Source organism: Macaca thibetana, chromosome 14 (assembly GCF_024542745.1).
Source record: "Macaca thibetana thibetana isolate TM-01 chromosome 14, ASM2454274v1, whole genome shotgun sequence".
Taxonomy (NCBI): Eukaryota; Metazoa; Chordata; class Mammalia; order Primates; family Cercopithecidae; genus Macaca; species Macaca thibetana.
In genome coordinates this window covers 53,236,589-53,252,856 of record NC_065591.1, presented here as the reverse complement: position 1 = coordinate 53,252,856, position 16,268 = coordinate 53,236,589, and the positions used below count along the sequence as shown (strand labels likewise).

The following is a 16,268-nucleotide window of genomic DNA, read 5'->3' as shown; positions in this document are numbered from 1 at the left end:
ATAGACACACTTTTTCCTTTCTCCTCATGCAGGGTTCAGAAGAAAAGAATTCCGTGGGAAGCTGGCAATTGCCATCACCGCCAACTTCATAAACAGAAACAGCACAGCAGAGGCCAAGGTGGAAGAGATTAGCGGCGTGGCTTTCATCTTCAATCAGAAATTTTTTCAGGACCTTAAAGAAGAAACAGGTGGGACCTTCACCTTTCTCCCAACCAGGCCAAGGTCTAAAGTTTGCAGTTTCTAAGGTGTGCAGAGGCGTATGCTGGCTTTCTGGGCTCTTGGGCCTGGAGGGACTCACTCTGATACAGTGGAAGTAACGATTTTCCCTAGGACAGTGAATACAGACAGGATTCCTTCTGGGACAAGAGAGATTCTTGAGGGAATGTTCTAGATGTTGTACATGAAAGGAGATAGTGGACATTTGCTGAGTGCTCATTACGTGTCAATTCTCAGTGTTGTGGGGTACAAAGTGGAGGTTGACACCATCCCTCCCACAGTGGCTCCCTGTCCAGTAAGGGATATCTGTGTAAACCATCCTAAGGCAGGTGGCCAGCACTGCGCCCGAAGTCAGCAGGATATTTAGGGAATGCTGAGGAGGGAGCCAGTCACCTATGGATGGTTCCTGAAGGTTCCCAGGTGCTTTTGTGCAATGCAGCAGTTGCCCTTCCCCAAGAGGGACATCCAGGTATGCCCAGGAACATAACCTGTACTGGCACCAGTTGTCACCCGGCCACAGGCCTAGAGGATAGGAGGTATTGATTCATTCACTCAACTAATACTTATTGAATGCCTACTATGTGCCAGATGCTGTTCTAGGGCTTGAGAACGAGCAGTGAGCAAAACACAATCCCTCCCTCTTGGGCTTATGTTCTACGAGAATAGACAGTCAAAACACAAATAAACCAGTGACTCATCAGGTGGCAATAGGGACAGCAGAGAAAAACAGGGTGAGGGGAAAGGGGGATGAGTCGCCTGTCTCCAATTAAGCAAATTCCAGATATTTTTCCTTTCTTCTTAACCTGATTAAAAACATTTATTTCGGCCGGGTGCGGTGGCTCATGCCTGTAATCCCAGCACTTTGGGAGGCCAAGCCAGGCGGATCATGAGGCCAGGAGATCGGGACCATCCTGGCTAACATGGTGAAACCTCATCTGTACTACAAATACAAAAAAATTAGCGGGGCGTGGTGGCACACACCTGTAGTCCCAGCATACCCAGGAGGCTGAGGCAGGAAAATCGCTTGAATCCGGAAGGCGGAGGTTGCAGTGAGCCGAAATTGCACCACTGCACTCCACCCTGGTTGACAGAGTGAGACTGTCTCAAAAACCAAAAACAAAAAAACCCCACGTATTTCTCCTTGAAAAGCAATGGAATAACAATGTTAAATAAAATCTTTATACAGAAAATAAATCATCCACAATCTGACCACCTCACACAGGAATAGTCTTCAGACTCACCTACTCCTTTTCTGTCATTTTCCACCGGCATGCTTGCTTGTTACATGACTGCAGCTCAAATCACGGTGTCCACACTATTCAGCTTTTCTCATTCAGCGTCACATTCCAAACATCATCCTCCTGGTGGTCACTTTTAGGGGCTGTGGAGGATCTCATCAAATTGATGTATTGTCACTGCCTAAGCATTGAAACCAAGGATTAGCAAACTATGGCTGGCCACATGGTTCTATACTGCCTTCGAGCTAAGAATGGTTATATATATAGGCTGAAGAAAACAAAAAAATATTTTATGATATATAAAGATGATTTAAAAATCAGATTTCAGCATCCATACATAAAAGCTGATGGTCACCCAGCCACACATTTCTTTACATGACTGTTGGTGGCTGCTTCCACCATGAGAGGTCATGAAAGAGACCATAGGGCCCACCGGCCAGAAATATTTCCTAGCTGGTCTGTCATACACACACACACAAACTTGCTGACCTCTGATGTAGGCCTTCCAGTTATTTACTGTTACAGATATTTAAGATCATTTTCTAGGAATGGCATTAGTTGTTGAGCGAGATTGTACCTCTCACTGGCCACGAGGGTGTGTGCCCACTGCATGACCCTCTGAGTTTCACCTCCATTGCATTATTTCATTAAAAGCTTGAATATTTCCTGCCAACATATGGTGTCCTTTTGAATGATTTGAGAATCCTCCAACCCTCCCTTCCCCTAAAACCCAAGAAAGTAACTATTTAAGCCACTCAATATAAATGAGAGCAGGACATTGAGTGTGTTTTTCCACGTTTCAGTGAACTTCCTTTAAACTTTGCTGTGGTTGTCACCTTCGGCCATTGTTTCACAACAGTGCCCTCAGACAGTGACAGTTGTGACCTTCCTGATTCTCCTGGGGGCCCTCTGCATTGATGCCTGTATCCTATTTAACTATAATAAAGATGTTCCTAGAGTTACCCAGCACGCCTTGTGTAAATGCTATGTTGCCATGTGGCTGTTCCTTTATCTCCCTTCAAATAAGCCAGTCAGCCTCACACTTGAGTATGAATTGGCATCACCTAGAGCTTGTTAAAGCACAGAGTGCTGGCCCTATCCCCAGGGTTTCTGATTCAGTGAGTCTGGAGAAGGGCCCCGATAATTTGCGTTGCTAGTATGTCCTCAGGTGATGCTGATGCTGTTGGCCAGGGACCTCCCTTTGAGAACAATGCAGCTAAGCTCTCATTGCACAGCGTGGTTTTAAATGCAGGAACTTAGTGTGTAAGGTGTCTCGTGATTGGTGGAAAGTGGTTTTAAATGCAGGAACTTAGTGTGTAAGGTGTCTTGTGATTGGTGGAAAGTGCCAAAAGATATAGCCCAGCCTTCTACCCTGAGTTGTTCCTACCACTGCCCTTGGGTTTTCACATCCAAGCAGGGAAATGGTAGAAATATTCTTTGGCATGGTCATTGGAGAATTCCCACAGCTCTATGCAGCCATGGGCACACAGAGGGCACAGTGGACAGGACTTGGAGCTAGATGGCCTGGGGTTCAAATCCCAGCCGTGTCATTGCTGAGCTTCTGTGGCCATGGCCGGCACTTGGCTTTTCTGCACAATTACCTGCCTCTAACTTATAAATGCTGGCCCACAACCCCTGCAGACATTGTGAGTTTTAACAAGAATAATGCCTCTATGGAACTATAGAAGCTAGCTGCTTGGACTTGGGTAGATTCTAACACTCTGTTTTATCTTTGCCAGCCTTGTATGCCTTAAAAACTGGGCTAACATGAATATTCTGCAGATAAATAACGAGACCAATAATGAGGCAAAGTACAGTTCCTGGCACACAGTTGGTGCTGAGGAAGTAACACTGAGCTTGTGAATGCTTCTCTTTTCAGGCATAGATCTTGAGAACATTGTTTACTACAAGGACTGCACCCACTATTTTGTCATGACAGCCAAGAAGCAGAGCCTGCTCGACAAAGGTGTCATCATTAACGTACGTACCTCTTGGCTGCAATTTCCCGACTTTGTGACCTGGGCTGGTGACTTCGGCAGGTGTGAAAGCAGATGTAGTCCTGCCAGAAACTGAGCGAGGGGAGGAGTGGGGAAGGTGCCACCCACTCACACCCTTCTTTCTCTTGGTGTTACATGAGTGGTGGATAAAGCAGCCCACGCCAATATGCACAGAGAATTTTCTGCACATGGGCATGTGCTGTTGTGAGACCTTTACCAGGTGTTAATGTGGATTGACTGAGTCTTTTCCTTCCCAAGTCTCATCCAGCCTTGCCTCTTCTCTGGGAGGTCACATGTCATTTGGAGGCAGATGGGGGCTCCTTGTCGTAATGAGACATAGGCATCCTTTGACTTGTGAATTTCACGCTGTGGACCCTTGTCACCTTGTGGGAGAATTTCATTATTCATGCGGTCAAAGAAGACTCAATCTGCATCTTGACACTGCCACGTACCAACTCCAGACTGTGGGCAAACTATTTATCCTTCCTGAACCTCAGTGTTATTTACAAAATAGGAATGATAGTTTCTGTCTGAAAGGGTTCTTGGAAGGAGCAAACAGGAGATATATACAGAGAAGCTAGCACAGTGCCTGGCAGAGGGTGGGTTTGTAGATTCCCTCTGTAACTTCTCAGCCTTGTTTGCACATTGGCTTTTTTGTCCTGCTGGCGTCCTGGCCTCTGCCTTGTGGCTTTGTGACTTCATGCTTAAACACAGAGCAGGGTTGGAAGGAAGAAACATGGAGTAGTGGCCCCTGACTGGAAGCTTCTTCGGTCAGGTGTTCAACCCTTCCAGAGCCCCTGTTGTTGCTGCCACTGTCACTACTGCTGCTGCCACCTCAAGATAAGGATCATGCAGCCCAAGGTCAGCCTGCTGTCTGGGTGTCTGCCTGGAGCCCAGGCAGCATGGTGGCCATTCATCGCTGCTTGTTAGAGAAGAATGCGCCCATCTTCTCTCCTGCGTGTGCTGGCAGCCGGCTGGGTGGTATTAGTAACCCAGCCGCCCCGTAGGCCTTCTCCACTTCAGCTCAGGTCTTTGCTGAGAGCCTGAGCTGTGGACGGAGGCTGTGAATGTGGGCTTGGTGAAGTGGGCTGAGCACGCCAGCAGATGGGTGGGCGATGGGTTTCCGCAGTGTCCCACTGCTGGCTGTCCGTCTGGGAGTGGCGGCGTCCCCTTCTTCCCTCTGCCTCACAGAAGCTGCCTCCTGAAGTTGCCACCTTCATCTGAAACTGGGGGGTGCAGGGGTGTAGGGGTAGTGGGCACCTTTGCAGAGGAGGGGCTAGAGAGGCAGGCAAAGCTTGATAGGTTTTGTGTTTTGCAGAGCACCCTGGCCTCCTGGGATGCTAAAGGTCACCCTCAGGTCATCCCAGGGTGTTTGCCCAGGCAGCAACCTGTTGCTTATGGCAACTTGCTTCCCTGGCAGTTGTCAAAGCCCCTCCAGGCCCATGCTTGTCTTCATCAAGGCCTTTCGTTCTCCCTCAGAGGCCCCTGGGAGCAGCTCCTGAGGCTGGTGCTGAGGAGCCTAAGGTACAAGATGGGAAAGAAATTGGAGGCCACAGGCTGGACACCTGACTGGAACAAGAGTTATAGCCTGAAACTCCAGGTGTCCAGCCGAGTTCCTGACCCATCTTCCCTGGGCTGTTTAAATTTACATTCTTCTCTTGCTCCCTGGAGGCATGGCAAGTTTTCTGTTTTCTTCTCCCTACATGGATCCGCATCTTCCTATAGCCACACAGAAGGTGCTGAGTAAATGTTTGTTGAATGAATGACTAACCTCTGGACAAGAGGTTTTCCTGCTTCCCCACTGATTCCAGCTGATCTCTGGGCTTCTTTCCATGGCTACCGACGGAAGAGCAGTTTCTCTTCAAGCAGTCGTGCCTCTGGGCTCTCAGCTGTGTCCATCTTTCTCTTCCCACAAGGAGGATGTCCCATCCCACAACCTCCCTGGGCCCCTGCCTCTGGCGGCCCATACATGTGTGGGCTGGGATTCTGTCCTGTCCTTTTCCTCATCTGCCCCCTATGGTATTGCTCTTTCTTCCATCCCCCCACTCATCTGGGACCCTCCAGCCGCTAAGAGACCCCACAGCAGCCCTAGGCCACTAGGCTTCCAGCCAGCTCTAGCCCAGTGTCTTCCCTTTGCTGAGTCCCCACTCTCCTGCATGAGGAGTCCATGCCGGGCACTGTCTTCATTGTGTAATGTCATCCACTCCATCTTAGGGATGCTTGGGGCATGTTTTGAGGGGGGGTATTTGAGACCTCTCCCTTCTGTCTTCCCCCATCTCACCTCCACGTCTACGGAGAGAGAAGTGATCATGTGGCCGCAGAAACAGGGATCAGAAAAGAAATCAAATAACAGGAATTCCATCCTGGACACTGGGGCCTGACGGAGAGCTCTTGGACCAGTGCTGGCTGCAATTTGGAGGGTTTGGTTTGGATGAGGGAAATATGAGTTTCCAGAACAGGCTATTTGAAATCATGGCTACTCAGAAAATTGAGGCAGTGGTCAGTCTGGCTGTAGACGCGGTACTCTGTGACTGTGAAGACCTTTGTGGTTGAGGGTGCCTTGGCTGGGTCCAGGATATACTTCATCGTAAGCCATATATGGAGCCAGCATGAATTACAGGGTACAGGAATTCCTATTCGTCAGTCACTTCCCACATGGGGCTAGGGATTTCGTGTGTACACTCATTCCGCCTTCTCACGCAGCTCTGTGAAGTAGGTTTTGATATTCCCTTTTTACAGATGAGAGAGCAGAGACTCTGACAAGTTAAATAACTGGCCCAGATTTAGTTGGTAAACAGCAGAGGTGGACTTTGACCTGTTGCTCTCACTGACCCCAAAGCCTGTGTTCATGTTATACACTGGTCCCCTCCCATTCCAGGTGTCTGTACTTTTTGTGTCACCTTTGAGAAAGGTGGTCTTTTAGTTTCTTTAGCCACACGGTGAGCAGCTTGGGCTCTGGGGATACACTAAGCTTGTCAGCTCTCTTCAATCCTGACATCCTGTGATTCACTGCCAGTGTCCCTCCAGGATGGATACTCCAGTCCTTGCAGCTCAGGGTTCTGCACTCCCCATGAGAGGAGCATAACAATTAGCACCAAAAGCAAGCTAGTGGGGAGGCTGAGGCAGGAGAATCGCTTGAACCTGGGAGACGGAGGTTGCAGGTTGCAGTGAGCCGAGATCACGCCATTGCACTCTAGCCTGGGAGACAAAAGTGAAACTGTCTCAAAAAAAAAAAAAAAAAAAAAAAAAAGCTAAGCTCTGAGGAGCCCTCAGCCCATCAAGTGAAGGGGTCACTGATGTCGGAAAGTGGGAGAGGTTACTCATTTTCTTCTTCTGGTCTTGTTTGACCACTAAACATGGCATATTTGGATCACATTAACTTAGCTGAATTTATTATAAAATCACACTTTCTGATGGTTCCTTTGTCTCTTAATTGTACTGAAAGTTCTCATGAGAACCAGCCCTATGAAATGTGCTCGTTGTTTCCTCCAAGACCGTTATCAAGTGCACTGTTCATTCCAGCTCTCAACGCGCCCTGTTGCAATTCCTATGTGAGATAGATCTTTTAGAATTTAATGCCGGGGAAAAATGGCCTCCCCTGAGGAATTTCTATGCTTCCTTCTTTGTGATAAGGAAAGCTCTGTGGCATATCACATTTCCCTTTTGCCTTGGATGCCAGGAAGCTCAAAGCCCAGTTTGATGCTTAATCACAACTGTGTTAACCCTCACAGCTGGCTGATTTATTTCCTCTTTATTCCCTTGGCCCTGGTTTTTGTGTGTCTTTTCTGACTAGCCTCACTGTATAGACCCATTCCAAGTCCTTTTGCCAAGAGGTGGATATGAAGGCTAGCCCTTTAGAGGGGGAGGTTGCCTCACTGTGTTTTCATCTTCCCCAGGACTACATCGACACAGAGATGCTGCTGTGTGCAGAGAACGTGAACCAAGACAACCTGCTATCCTATGCCCGGGAAGCTGCAGACTTTGCCACCAACTACCAGCTGCCATCCTTAGACTTTGCCATGAACCACTATGGGCAGCCTGACGTGGCCATGTTTGACTTTACCTGCATGTATGCCTCAGAGAACGCGGCCCTGGTGCGGGAGCGGCAGGCGCACCAGCTGCTTGTGGCCCTCGTGGGTGACAGCTTGCTTGAGGTACCGCCTGCGCTCGGAGCCCCCACATTTCTCTACAAGACAGATCCCACATTTGTATTCTGGCAGGCAGTATCTGCTGTTGTGCAGTGGGGAGAGGACAGGCTCTCAGCCAGTTGGCAGGACTCTGCCAAGCCTGTCCCGGCCTCAGAGCCTGTCCTGTTGCTGCATTCAGAGGAGCCTGTTCGGACTCAGTGTAGTTAGGAGAGCCTTCTCTTCTATCTCCTGGCTTTTTTGCACTGACTTCTTTGATGAAGTACAAAATCAGGCAGCCCCGGTCTGGGCCACGTGGGCCATCCTTCTCAGAGTGTGTGGACCCTCAGCTGGGCCAAGACTTCTTCCTCATGTGGGTGGCCCTTTGTGGCCTTTGAGATCACACAGGGTGCAGGAGAGGCGTATGGGCCCCAAAGTCTCTTTTCCATTCACAGCTCCCCAGCTGAAAATTCTTCCCAGAAAATCTGCAAGGGTGCAAGGACCCTTAGATTAAATGAATGTTTTCAGAAAGGAGAAAGTTTTCTCTTTAGCGTGAGCACTGATTATGTATTTATTCCAAGTTAAGAGTCAAATTCCAAACCATGCTTTGGGTGCTCATGGAGCAGATTAGTCAGCACTTAGCTTGGTTGACTTGGTCCTTGGGAACCATTGTGCATGGACTCGAACCTAAGATCCTTGGTTGAGCCCTCAGTACCCATCCTGCTGCTGGCCCAGACTCCTTTCCGAGCTTGGTTTCTCCCTGCCTTCCTCCCATGCTCCATGTTACACCCAGAACAGATGGCTGTTCTTCCATCAGGCACCAGCATTTTCCAACCACCATGCCGTAGCCCACACCATTCCCAAGTAGATCAGGATCAGAATCCCATCCATTTGTTAAAATCAGCTTAATGCAACTCTTAAGAAGCTTATTCTGATTTCCATCTCCCTCTCCCAGGGTGGGAATTTGTCTTTCCTTTTCTGAGCCCTAAAGCAGTTTTGCGATGCCTGCGTCATAGCACCCTTTATGTTTGACTTTATGCTACAGTTATTTGACCTTGTGGTGAATCCTCACAGGTAGCAGCATCCCTGCCCTGTCACCTCTCTGTCCCTCCAGTGCCCTGCAGAGGCCTGGTAATCAGTGTGTGCTGGATACAATGAGATCATAGACTGGGAGTTATCAGAATCAACTGGAATTTTGCACATTTTCTTTTGCAGCCATTTTGGCCCATGGGTACAGGCTGTGCCCGCGGCTTCCTGGCAGCCTTTGACACGGCATGGATGGTGAAGAACTGGAACCAGGGCACCCCTCCGCTGGAGCTGCTGGCTGAAAGGTGAGCTTTGACAGCAGGGCTGCTAACGGGGGGCAAGGCCACTCAGGCAGGAAAGGGGGCAAGATCACCCCTCAGGTGACTGCTGGATATACCTGGAGCCTCTGCCTCCTCCATTCTGCCTTCCCATGTGTGGCCTGATCTGATCATCAGCATCCCCAGGACGCTTTCTCCATCATGATCTGACTCTTACAGTGACTTGCTCTGGGGGCCACGACCTTGGGCCCTGGATGACAAAGAGAAATCTTCATCTGGGTTGGCCCTGCAGCTGGCACTCCCCAGCATTGCTCGTTCACCCAAGAGCCAGAGAGGTTTATTTAAGGGAATCTTCCAGGGCAGTACTGAGTCCCCTGTCCTGGATGGGGGTTGGATTCTCTGGCTTTCCAGGCCTCTCCCACCGCTGAGATCCTGGGCTTCCTCCCAGACCCCTGCTGCTGGCCACGTGGCTGTGACAGCTGGTGGACAGGGGGAGGTCAGGGCTGCCAGGCGGAGGCAGGCCTCTGACAGTCTTGGGTGTGGAAGCCTGTGGTCGTGGGGAGCAGGCCGCAGGAGGCAGCGTGGCTGAGCATGGTTATGGCAAAACCACAGGCCACCGTGCTGCCAGCCCTGCATCCCTCCCCTCTGCCTGGGTGGAGGAGTCCAACATCCCTGTCACCCAGGTGCCCCTTTCCTCTCGGCTCCTTTGACCTTCTCCCCACTTTGCAGATCTCAAGAACCAGGAGTGTCAGGTATTTCAGGGAAGGGTTAGACAAACATGTCCAGGAAGCCCTTCAACCAGAGGAAGGGGGAAGTAGGGGAGGGTGGGGACAAGGCCTGAGGTGGCAAAAGTGATCCCTGACCTCCAGGCTCCGCCTCCCTCCAGGGAAAGTCTCTACCGGCTGTTACCTCAGACAACCCCAGAGAACATCAACAAGAACTTTGAGCAGTACACGTTGGACCCAGGGACGCGGTACCCAAACCTCAACTCCCACTGTGTTAGGCCCCATCAGGCAAGTGCATCCCTGGGGCCCTGTCTGAGTCACTGTGCACTGAACAGTGGGAAGAGGTGGTGGGGAGGGGTCACATTACATTTTGGTCCATTCCTGGGACTAAGGCCACCAAGGCCTGCTGGCCTAATGGTGGGACCAGCTCTTCTCCCCACTAGAGTCAGCATTCTTTCTAGCCCACAGGACAGAACTAGAACACATATCGGGGGAGATATATATATATGTATATGTGCATGTATTTACATATATTGTCACTGTGCATATGCATTGCTGATCTTACCTGTCTCAAATAATTTACTTGGCCAAACATGCTCTCTGCATACCACGCATGGACCTAGGGTGACTTTCTTCTTCCACTGATTTAAAGCCACCAAACTCTCAACCTCTTTGGTCAATAGAACAGAAAATTGTGTGAATTTTTAAAATTAGCTAATTACATACACACAAATTAGCTACACACATTCCCACTTAGTTTGCCTGCATCTGGGTGGAGATTGAGGCCCATTGCTCTATGATTCAAGTTGCCTGGGTTCCCTGGGCGAAGGTCATGCCTCCTAGCAATAGAGGAAAATGGTGGCAGGCACTGAATTGGGAGTAGGTCGAGTTTAGGGGCCCTGAGACTAGGATTTGGGGGAAAACTGGTGGGCAAGCATGTTGTCTCTCTTGCTCATAGGTGAAGCATTTGTACATCACCAAGGAGCTGGAGCACTACCCTCTCGAGAGACTGGGCTCAGTGAGGAGATCTGTCAACCTCTCCAGGAGGGGTAAGTGGCCCTCCTGGGACCCTGGTGGGTGGCTGGGAAGGGCTTTGAGGGGAGGAGGCCTGCTCAGTGGCTGTGGTGACACAGGCTCTGCAACCAGCCTGGCTCTGCCCCTTTATCTGTGAGACCATGGGCAGGCACCTCTCCTCTTTGTACTCCAGTTTCCTCCTCTGTAAGACCAAGAGAACCCCTGCCCAGAGCATCATTGTGAGGATGAAAGGAGCTAGTATGTGTCGAGAGCTTCGCACAGTAAACATGAACTGGGGGATTATTTCACTGGGACTTGTTCTTATTTTCCTCTTGTTTCCAGCATGGGGGCCTTGTCCCCTTAAGTAGAAATGAGGTTAATGCACTTCACCCTTTTCCTGGTCATCCTGGGCCTAGCAGTGCGCTGGACACAGGGCCAGTGCTCAACACAGGGAGATGGGATGGTTAAATGAGGAATTCCCAGCACCCAACTCGGCTCAGGATGCTCTCCTGCTTAGAGACCTCTTTGGCTACCTGTGCCTGTCCAGACTTTGCCTCCTCTCCTTCCTTAGGCAAACTCAGCTGTACTCCTTCTTCCCCTCCATGCACCACGACATGCCCCACTGCTGTAATAAACCACTTACTATAATCAACCATTTCACTGTTACACAAACATAGCAAGTTTTTCTAGATTCTTTGCCACCGCACAGTCCTTTCTGTCTTCCTGGAATGACTTCTTCCATCTGATAAGTTCCTAGATGCTCTTAAAGAACAAGCTCAAATGTACCTCCCCATTACACTTTTCTCTAGAGAATTCCTCTCCCAGAGCAGACTCAGGCAAACCTGCTAATGTGCTCCCACAGCGCCCGTTTCTCCCTCCATTGCAGCACTGTGTCATCATCACCCCCTCTGTGACTGTCTTCCCCACTAGATGAGCATGTTGTTGGCAAGGCCTAAACATAGTAGGTCTTAGGGACTCTGCTGGAAGAGAACATGCTTCCCCTCCCCTCCCGCCACACTCTTGACCAGGTCCCCAAGCAGCAGTCCTCAGGGAGCTGCACCCATGCCAATGGCCCCCTTGCCTTGGGGCTGCTCCTCCTGGTCCCCAGCCATGGTGGCAATGAGAGGGGATCGCCAGGGCAGACTGTGTGAGATTCCTGCAGAGCCTCACTGCCTGTGCTCTCCTTCTTGCAGAGTCAGATATCCGGCCCAGCAAGCTCCTAACCTGGTGCCAGCAGCAGACAGAGGGCTACCAGCATGTCAACGTCACCGACCTGACCACATCCTGGCGCAGCGGCTTGGCCCTGTGTGCCATCATCCACCGCTTCCGGCCTGAGCTCATGTGAGTCTGGGGCCCAGGGTGGCCCCTGGAGACAAGGGATGCCAAGGCCATTCTGCTGCATGCAGAATCTTCATTACTTGGTTCAATATTTCTTTTTCTGTGTTTCGATTTGAGATTTTTCTTAACATTTGTTCTTTTCGCTTTGCACTGATTACTCTGTCAGCAGTGCATTTGATCTGCGTTCCTAATATGTGAGGATAAAAATTGGTTCAGGCTTAGTGATGATATTCTTGACACCTCACCCCGCACCACCCTTACCTCCCGACCCCCATCACCACACTCTTTGGAAATTTGAGCATTCACACCTTGGAGCTCCACCCTCAAGAGAGGAGTATGGACCAGACCTAATTCCAGGGACTAGTTTGAGGGTTTTATAGAATTAGGTTTGAGACCCAGATCCATAAGCTGTGTGTCCTTGGGCAAGCCACTTACCTTCTCTGAGCTTTAGATTCTTCATCTACAAATTAGAAAGAGCAGCAGGGTCATCGGGAAGATCAGGTGATGTTTGAGGAAACACTGTGATGCTGAAGCATGATGCATCTGTATTTAAATCAGCAGCAGCAGAACTTCACAGCCAGGTGCAAATCACAAAAAAGACTGACAGCAAACCCTACCCAAGGGCTAGCAATTGGTACCTTAGGAAGCAAGGTGACCTTAAGAGGATGGACTCTTCTTTTTTTTTTTTTTTTGAGACAGAGTCTCTCACTCTGTTGCCTAGGCTGGAGTGCAGTGATGCAATCTCAAATCACGGCAACCTCCGCCTCCCAGGTTCAAGCAATTCTCCTGCCTCAGTCTCCCGAGTAGCTGGGATTACACCACACCCAGCTAATTTTTGTATTTTTAGCAGAGACAGGGTTTTGCCATGTTGGCCAGCCTGGTCTCGAACTCCTGAGCTCAAGTGATCTACCCGCCTCTGCCTCCCAAACTTCTGGGATTATAGGCATGAGCCACTGCGCCTGGGCTCCCTTTTTACTTTATATGCTATATAATTTGATGTTTTTTACAAGATGCCCATTTTACTTTTGTAATTTTAAAAAGGTGATGTATTTAAAAGTAAAATAGCTCATAAATGTTCCCAAGAGGTTTAAATCATCTTCTGATGGCTTTAGCCCAGACAGCAATAATGTCATCATGGCCCGAGTCTGATTTTGTCCCTTCCTGACCAGTGGGGTGGTGGGGTGAGAACTGGGGGCAGGGGTGGGGTCACTGTTCCCCCCCCGTACCCTGCCAACACCTGGCAGAGTGTCACCCTCAGTGCTCCTTACCACCTGAAGGTGCTCAGCTCGCCGCACCTCTGCCTCCTCTCCCTGAATTTCTCTACTTTGTTTTGATTCTCTAGCAACTTTGACTCTTTGAATGAAGACGACGCTGTGGAGAACAACCAGCTCGCATTTGATGTGGCAGAGCGAGAGTTTGGGATCCCTCCAGTGACCACGGGCAGAGAGATGGTGTCTGCCCAGGAGCCTGACGAGCTCAGCATGGTCATGTACCTCTCCAAGTTCTACGAGCTCTTCCGGGGCACCCCACTGAGGCCCGTGGGTAAGCACCTGGACAGAGATTTTGCTTGGCCCCTTGGACCGTCTCTGTCCCTGTCACTGAGTCTAACTGCTCCTAACACTGGTATGGTCTGTTCTGGGGCTGCCCAGTGTGTTCCCCTTGACTGTGAGGCCAAACAGGGGTGACTCCATTCACCCAGCCTCTGTGCATGTAAGTGGATCTGTATGTCATTTACATCTTGAGTTTGGGGGGACGAAGTCTCGCTCTGTCACCCGGGCTGGAGTGCAATGGCACGATCTCGGCTCACTGCAAGCTCCGCTTCCCGGGTTCAGGCCATTCTCCTGCCTCAGCCTCCCGAGTAGCTGGGACTACAGACACCCACCACCACGCCCAGCTAATTTTTTTGTATTTTTGGTAGAGATGAGGTTTCACCGTGTTTGCCAGGATGCTCTCAATCTCCTGACCTCGTGATCCACGCGTCTCGGCCTCCCAAAGTGCTGGGATTGCAGGCGTAAGCCGCCATGCCCGGCCAACACCTCCTTGTTATAGCCATACTTACTGGAGCCTGGTTTCAAATCACAGTTGCACTTTTATTTCCCAACAGATTCTTGGCGCAAAAACTATGGAGAAAATGCTGACCTCAGCTTGGCCAAATCATCCATTTCTAATAACTATCTCAACCTCACATTTCCAAGGAAGAGGACTCCACGAGTAAGTTTCGGCCTGGTTTTTGTTTTATTTCCCATTGCACATGGACGGGGTATGAGGAACGGAGATTGTCACATTCTCGGACTGTTGAGGCTAGTAAGTTACATGGATCAGGCGCTCCCGGAAAACACTAGTAAAACTTGAATTAGTTATGAGTGTTTTTGGAAGTTCTTCCTGGCACTGTGTAGCTAGTTTCAATGACTTCAAAGTGGTTATAGGAAGGACATGGTAGCGAGCTGATAGGACACATTGGTGAATGCTTTTAGAAGTAAATCAGATCAGCTCTGCTTCCTGAGGGATGGGGATGAAATGATTTCTCACTGTGCTGAGCAGTTTAGAACTTGATGGCCATCAGTTTAGTGGCAGAAGTGCATGGTGGTGATGCTCCATTTACACATTTGTTCCATTAATTTGTATTTATTCATTTATTCAACAAATATACATTGGGCTCTCCTATAGGTCAACTTTAGGGCTATAGTTTTCGTTTCTGATGAGGGAAGCAAATATATGGACGTGAACAATATATGGACCTTGCCTTTGAGGAGCTCAGAGCCTAATAAAGAGGTTCCCAAATGTTCTCAACTTATAGCACCCTTAGTGTCTCCGTAATTTTTTTCATGGTGCCCCTATACCAAAAGAAATACCTAACAGTTTCATTTTTCATTTATTAAGTAGTTAAGACCAAATAACTTAATAGGAGCATTTTTCAAGGTGTCTGATAGACATGATAGTGTTTTCCTAGAAAATTAAAAATATTCTGTGGTACCTCTGTGAGTTCACATGGTGCCACGGGACATAGTTTGGGCATCACATACCTAAGGAGCAGTGACAGTTTCGTGTGGATGCTAACATCTCCATGGGAGGCATGATGCCAGTTCTCTTGCTTAATGTGCCCACTTTACAGATAAAAATGGAGGCCTGTGGGTGCAGTGGCTCACGCCTGTAATCCCCACACTTTGGGAGGCCGAGGCAGGCAGATCACCTGAGGTCAGGAGTTTGAGACCAGCCTGGCCAATATAATGAAATCCCGTATCTACTAAAATTACAAAAAATTAGCCAGGCATGGTGGCAGGCACCTGTAATCCTAGCTACTTGGGAGGCTGAGGCAGGAGAATCGCTTGAACCCAGGAGGCGGAGGTTGCAGTGAGCTGAGATTACACCATTGTACTCCTGCCTGGGCAAGAAGAGCGAAACTCCACCTAAAAAAAAAAAAAAAAAAAAAAAGGAGGCTGGGTGCCTCGGCCAGGTCACCTGCTACTCTGTTGTACTTCATTGCTTTGCCCCTACCCCATGCTTTCTTCACACTAATTAGTCCACTCATTAAAAGGCATTTGTTGTGTATCTAGTTATAGGACATACAGAAGTGATGTGAGTCTTGACCTTGGAGTCCAGTTGGGAAGATAGGGAGCAAACTGAAAACCAAGGGTCCGAACCTTAGGGAACAAGGGAGTTTCAGGGGCTGGCAGAGGCAGAGCAGCCAGGAAAGAAGATGGGAAGGGGAAGGGACAGTTGGAAAGGCAGGGAGGGAGTTGAGAAGCTCAGGGAGGAGAGCTCTTCTACGGGATGGGCCCTGGAGACTGTGCCAGGCAACAGGGAAGCCAGCCAGGGTGAGGGCTGAGGACAGGCTATGAGATGTGGATGCATTGGGGCAGATGGCAAATGTCAGAGTTCTAGGACTAGAGTGGGGAGCTCCTAGGGTGGTCAGTGGGAGCAGACAAGAGAAGATGGGTGGAGGAGAATAGGACCAGAGTGAAGGCACTGGAGGGAGCAGGGGTGGCTTGGGGTGGGGGCAGTTGTAAGTACCTGTCCAGAGCTTGCCTGCCCTCCCCAGCATGGCAGGGTGCCCTCCACCAACAAGACAGTGGGCTGGAGGCCTCTGCAAGTTTCTGAGTCTCTCTAGGTGGCCAACAGTCTCTTTAGCTTGGCCAAGGCAGCCATATCCAGTCAGCCCCTCTGCCCAGGGGGGTGGGGCTGCCTAGCCTCCTTCTTTCCCTGGGCTGTGTGAGCAGTGGTCACTGTTTCCACTGAGGCCTGAACTCCCTGCTCCCTGGGATGCTGCAGCAGCTGTTTTGCCAACTCCAGGAGCAGGATACCTCATGCTTCT

At 49.8% G+C, this 16,268-nt stretch overlaps 1 protein-coding gene across 16 annotated transcripts in view; it reads left to right on the top strand.

Annotated features, from left to right (window-relative positions):
* Nucleotides 1-16,268, top strand: part of MICAL2 (microtubule associated monooxygenase, calponin and LIM domain containing 2) — a 251,221-nt gene that overhangs the window by 101,704 nt on the left and 133,249 nt on the right. For all 16 annotated transcript variants that reach the window (XR_007719270.1, XR_007719267.1, XR_007719272.1 and 13 more), the window contains 9 exons: nucleotides 33-188; nucleotides 3,334-3,434; nucleotides 7,348-7,605; nucleotides 8,791-8,906; nucleotides 9,766-9,892; nucleotides 10,563-10,653; nucleotides 11,812-11,959; nucleotides 13,299-13,498; nucleotides 14,061-14,167. Coding sequence is in view for 10 of the 16 variants with exons in the window: in XM_050757393.1 (XP_050613350.1) it covers nucleotides 33-188; nucleotides 3,334-3,434; nucleotides 7,348-7,605; nucleotides 8,791-8,906; nucleotides 9,766-9,892; nucleotides 10,563-10,653; nucleotides 11,812-11,959; nucleotides 13,299-13,498; nucleotides 14,061-14,167 (1,304 nt within the window). In the remaining 6 variants the exon portion in view is untranslated. The remainder of the gene's footprint in view (nucleotides 1-32; nucleotides 189-3,333; nucleotides 3,435-7,347; nucleotides 7,606-8,790; nucleotides 8,907-9,765; nucleotides 9,893-10,562; nucleotides 10,654-11,811; nucleotides 11,960-13,298; nucleotides 13,499-14,060; nucleotides 14,168-16,268) is intronic.